Genomic DNA, 4,705 nt, shown 5'->3' with positions numbered 1-4,705 from the left:
GCCCGCGCACCTCCCGCCCGCCAGCCGCGCTCTGCAGCGGGCTCGGGCAGGTCCGTGCCCGGCCACAGCGCCGGCTGCAGGGGAGCAGCCTCGCTCCGCTCCGCTTTGCTCGGTTCGGCCCGGCCCGGCTCCGCCCGTCGGGGCCGCGCTGCTGACTCAGCCGCGGGGGGGCCCGGAGGGCGCCCCGGCCCCGCGGGCGTGGCGGGCGGGGGGTGCTGCCCTCCCTCCGCCCTCCGGGAGATAAAGAGCGGCGGCCGCAGCCCGCCCGCGCCTCTCGGCGCCGCCGGCAGCATGACGGCCATCGGGGCGCAGGTACGTCCGCCGCTCTCCCGCCGCGGGGCTGCTGCCGCAGCCCGGCCCTGCGCGGCCGGGGTCGCTCCCACCCTGCCCGGAGTAGCGGGGCGCAGCCGGCCCGGTTCCCTTTCCCGCCTTCTCCGGCCGGGGCCGCGGCTCCCCCTCCCCGCTGCACGTGGCTCTCCGAGGGGGCTGGGGGCTCTTGGCTCGACTTTCCATCACATCTCGGGTGACTTGGAGGGTGTCGGTCAGGAGGGGAAGTGCGCTGCCCAGGCGGCTCCGCGGGGGCTGCAGCCGAAGATTCCCCCCCCTCTCCCCCCCCAACTCCAGGGGTAGCTGAGCCGTGAGACCCCGGGTGAGGACCGAGGTCCGGGCCGCTGCTGCTGCCGGCCGGAGGAGGAGGGACCGGCTGCCTGCAGCTCAGGAGGGCAGTGCTGGGAACTAGGAGACCCCCCAGCCCGCTGCTGCCGCCTCCCCCGTCCCAGCCACCGGCCTCCATCCTCCCAGGGGCTGGTGGCTTCCTCCAGCCCGGCCACAGCAGGAGGCTGTGCCGCGAGACCGTGGGGCAGGGACCTGGTTCAGCCAAGAGCTTTTGTGATCCCGGTCTTGACGTGGGAGCATTGTTTGTGCAGCCAGGGAACTGGGAGAACTTCACCCACCCTTCCTTTCTCCTGTGTACAGCCTTCCCCTGCGAGAAGGAGTTTGATGTGCACAAGTAAATATTTTCAAATGCTGAATCCCACAGCTTTGTCCCTTTGGCTTCATTTCACCCCGAAGTAGCACTGTTAACTCTGTTACATTTTTTTCCTCACGCTCTCCTTTCAGGTGCAGCAGCTGCTGGCACACCGGAGACCACAGAAATCCTTCTTTGAGACGCTCATCAGGAGCCTGATCATCCTGTGCGTGGCCATAGCCGTGGTCTTGTCATCCATCTCCATCTGCGATGGCCGCTGGCTCTTTGCGAGGGGGCAGCTCTTCGGACTGTGGCACTTCTGCACCCTTGGCAACGACAGTGTCCTGAAGTGTGTCACAGACCTCAGGCTGGCCCAGGTGGAGGGGCTGAGCGTGGGGGTGATTCCCATCAGGAGCATGGTGTCCTTTGCTGTTGTGGTTGCCATATTTGGGTTGGAGCTGCTGATGGTGTCCCAAGTCTGTGATGATGCCAATGCAAGGCGGAAATGGGCAATGGGTTCCGTTCTCATCCTCGTCTCCTTTTTGCTGTCAGCCACCGGTGTTCTGAGCTTCTCCATCCTGGTGAAGGATCACCTCACCTTCACAGGCTTCACGCTGACATACTGGTGTGAGTTCATTGCTGCCTTCCTCTTCTTCTTAACGGAATCAGCGGACTTCACATCAACAGCCTCACACACCTCAGGAATGGAGTAGGCAAAATCTAGGCACAAGGGATGTACCTCTGCCTTTGTGCAATCAGCTTTGCCAATTAGACTGGAAGAAAGAGAGTCTAATGAAGTTTGAAACGGATGCCCTGTCTTAATTTGTGTGCAAGGAGGGGAAGTGTGAGTCAGTCTTGATGCCTGTAGAAGATGTACCCACCCACTGGTCAGCGTGGAGAGCTGAGCAGCACCAGCCAAGCAGAGACTGGGACTGGCTGCTCCTGCAGTATGGTTTTCTGGAGAAGTGGATCAAAGCAGACGACGTCCTGCTAAACATGCAGAGACCTGGAAGACTGCACTCTATCCCACATGTTGACCTGAGGCTTGCACAACACCGGTACTGCTGTACTTTTCCTCATATTCTGGAGCCTGTGAAGAGTGTGATACAGCTTTGGTGTGTCTCATGGGTTTGTTTTGCCTCAGGGACAGATGATTTCTGCCTGGCCATGCTCACTGGTGTGGAGCACTGAAACTCTTTACTGGATCTTACTTCTTCATTTTTCTTTCAATAGAGAAGGCACACAGAACTTGATCTGGTCACAGGTTTTGTTTCCTTCAGGCACGTTCCCTTTATCTGTTCTGTTCTTGGTCAGTTTTTTGGGGACACTTCAGACAGAGTTGCTGACCTGGGGCCAGGGGTAGGTGTTGGGTGATGCAGGTGTAGAGGGAAGGGATGTGCTGCTTTCCTCAGGCAGCAGTGCATGTCCCTGTGTTTGTGTCACCACTCTCCTGTCACCCCTGAAGGACATGTGTCAACTGGTCAACCAAACTGACTGTCTCACAACCCTTGCACAGTTTACGGTAACAGGGCATTGCTCTTGGGTTTTTTGGGGCAAGAGGGACAAGCTCTGCAGAGGCTTCATGGGCTGCTGTGGCTGGCACACCATGCAGAGACCACCCCAGCTTCTGGCATGTGTTTTGGTTATCACAGTTTCCAGTGCTTATCCTGTAGCTGAGCCTCCTGTAGCATTTCTTGTGGGTGGAGAAAGCCCTAGATCCTCCTGACTAGATCAGGTCCTTTTCTGACTAACAGTGAGCCTGGGAGGAGAAGCAGCCCGTGATTGCCTAAGGAGGGGCTGATGGGTGCAGCTCTAATCTGTCACCACTGGTAGAAATGTTGAGAGACCTGGCCAAAATTATTGTACTAAGGCTGGCCTTCCTCCTGCCAATGTCTGAGTCAAGATCTCTAAAATTGCTACAGCTTTGAAGTTCTCCATGGTGTCTTACGTAAAAGGAGAGAAGACCTCATTTGCCCTACATGTGTTCTCCCTGTCCAACACACAGCACTCAGTTGCTCACAGTTAAAATGTCTTCAGAGTATTTCAGGGTTTCTGGTTTACTGTTTGCTTTGTATCCACCGGTGAAGCTGCTTATATCCTTGTTTTAGAACAAATGTTTCTACATGTTTCATCCCTGTACCTTGTCTGTTGAGCAAGGTTTTAGTTTCCTGTGCAACAAGTTTGACACAGTTTTTCACCTGAAACAAATGCATCATAGCACAGAGGTCAAAAAGCCTGCGTACGTGAGCCATGAGTAAACAGCTTTGTCTTTGAAAGCTAAGAATCTTAAGCTGTGCCTGAGCTGGAATGTACCACACTTTGATGAATGTGCTCCTGTGCTTGCTTTCAGGACAGTCTCCATTCCTCCTTGGACTTCTGTAACTTCTTAAGACAACACTCCTAAGCCCATTTTGCAATGCAGGTTCAGACTTGGCTTGCTCTGGACAGTGCCAGTTGTACTTTTGCACATCAATCTGCTCATCTTTCTGTCAGCATGATGCAGAGCTGTGCTACCCGGACAGCTCCCGAAGCTCTTGTGAGGTTTGGGGCTTTGATGGGGTTTCTTGGCCCTTTCTCAAGGACAAGGACTTGTGCCTGTGTCTCTGGAAAACCTCACTGTGACTGTCTGTGTGTGAATGTGCCTTTGACTTGCTGAATGGCACTGTTGAAGACATTCTGCTGGGCTCAACTTGCACCTGCTTGTGTGAGCCTGTGCTGTTGGCTTTAGCAGAGCCATTTAGGCCAAAGAGACCCTGCAAGTTCTGGTCCCAAACTGTTGCACTTTGGTGTCACCAGGTGTACCAGGAGTACCTTAACTAACCAGTGATTCAGCTGTGGTTCCTGGGGGTGCCCATGTCAGGCAGGACAGTTCCCCTATATGTAAGGGTGTTTATTGCTTGTCTAGAAACACGAGTGTAACTTCAGAGTGACACTTTGGTGACATCCAGACTTGGAAATCACTTCTGAGTGTACATTTCCTCATGCTAGCAGGAGGCTGTGTCTCCATCCCTTTCCTTGGAAGGCAGCCACAGCCAGACTGGGTTCCAGGCTGGTGCCTCCTGCTTGGGTTAGAGGGAGACTGGACAATTGGCCATTGAGTTCACCCTAGACATGGTGCAATTGTGAATGATTTTTAGGATGCCCTCTGCCAGCTGAAGAAGAGGCCTTTTGTTGGGGGTAGGGAATCCTCTGGGGAAAATGGAGTAATTTTTTTTTCCAACTGTTTTTTTTTTGTATAGTACTGCTCAATACAAAACAGAGTTGATTGTCTTGGAGATTCTTATATAGAGCAACCTGTGCAGCAGTGGGTCACTGTTCATTTTCTGAAGCGTTTAGAAGTGTCAAGCAATATTCCTGGAGTTTGTTAAATAAACTGGTTTGAAATAAGTGCTGTAATTCACTCTCTTAATCTTTCAATATTGGGATGCAGATTTAAGGGGATGAGGGAGGTTTTACATAATCTCCCAGGCACCATTCTATGTGTTTGCCCAGCTAAACTGATGAAGAAATGACTGCTTGGTGCTCTGCCAAGCTCTGACCAAGGGAACTGAGGCCACTGCACACTCCCCTCTCCTTCTCCCTCCCAAGTGTCTGCACCAGCCCAAGAAGCCAGCACTGCTTTCTTGTCTTGCAAAACAAGAAGGGCAGTCAGCTGTGTTTCTTCGTGGGAATTTGAGATAACCTTGTAGGCGCTTTAATGACTTCCTGCTGTTGCATGTGCTCTGTTTACCAGCTAAA

General features: G+C 54.0%; 1 protein-coding gene across 1 annotated transcript; it reads left to right on the top strand.

The window, feature by feature from the left end:
• The first annotated feature begins 259 nt into the window (after positions 1 to 259).
• Positions 260 to 4,354, top strand: TMEM37 (transmembrane protein 37). The gene is given in 3 exon segments (XM_036387242.2): positions 260 to 312; positions 1,120 to 1,621; positions 1,624 to 4,354. Coding segments are annotated over 3 exon segments (591 nt in total). The 5' UTR covers positions 260 to 291; the 3' UTR covers positions 1,692 to 4,354.
• Positions 4,355 to 4,705: the final 351 nt, after the last annotated feature.

This window comes from Molothrus ater, chromosome 7 (assembly GCF_012460135.2).
Source record: "Molothrus ater isolate BHLD 08-10-18 breed brown headed cowbird chromosome 7, BPBGC_Mater_1.1, whole genome shotgun sequence".
Taxonomy (NCBI): Eukaryota; Metazoa; Chordata; class Aves; order Passeriformes; family Icteridae; genus Molothrus; species Molothrus ater.
The sequence above is the reverse complement of the archived record's forward strand: the minus strand, read 5'-3'. Positions and strand labels throughout refer to the sequence as shown.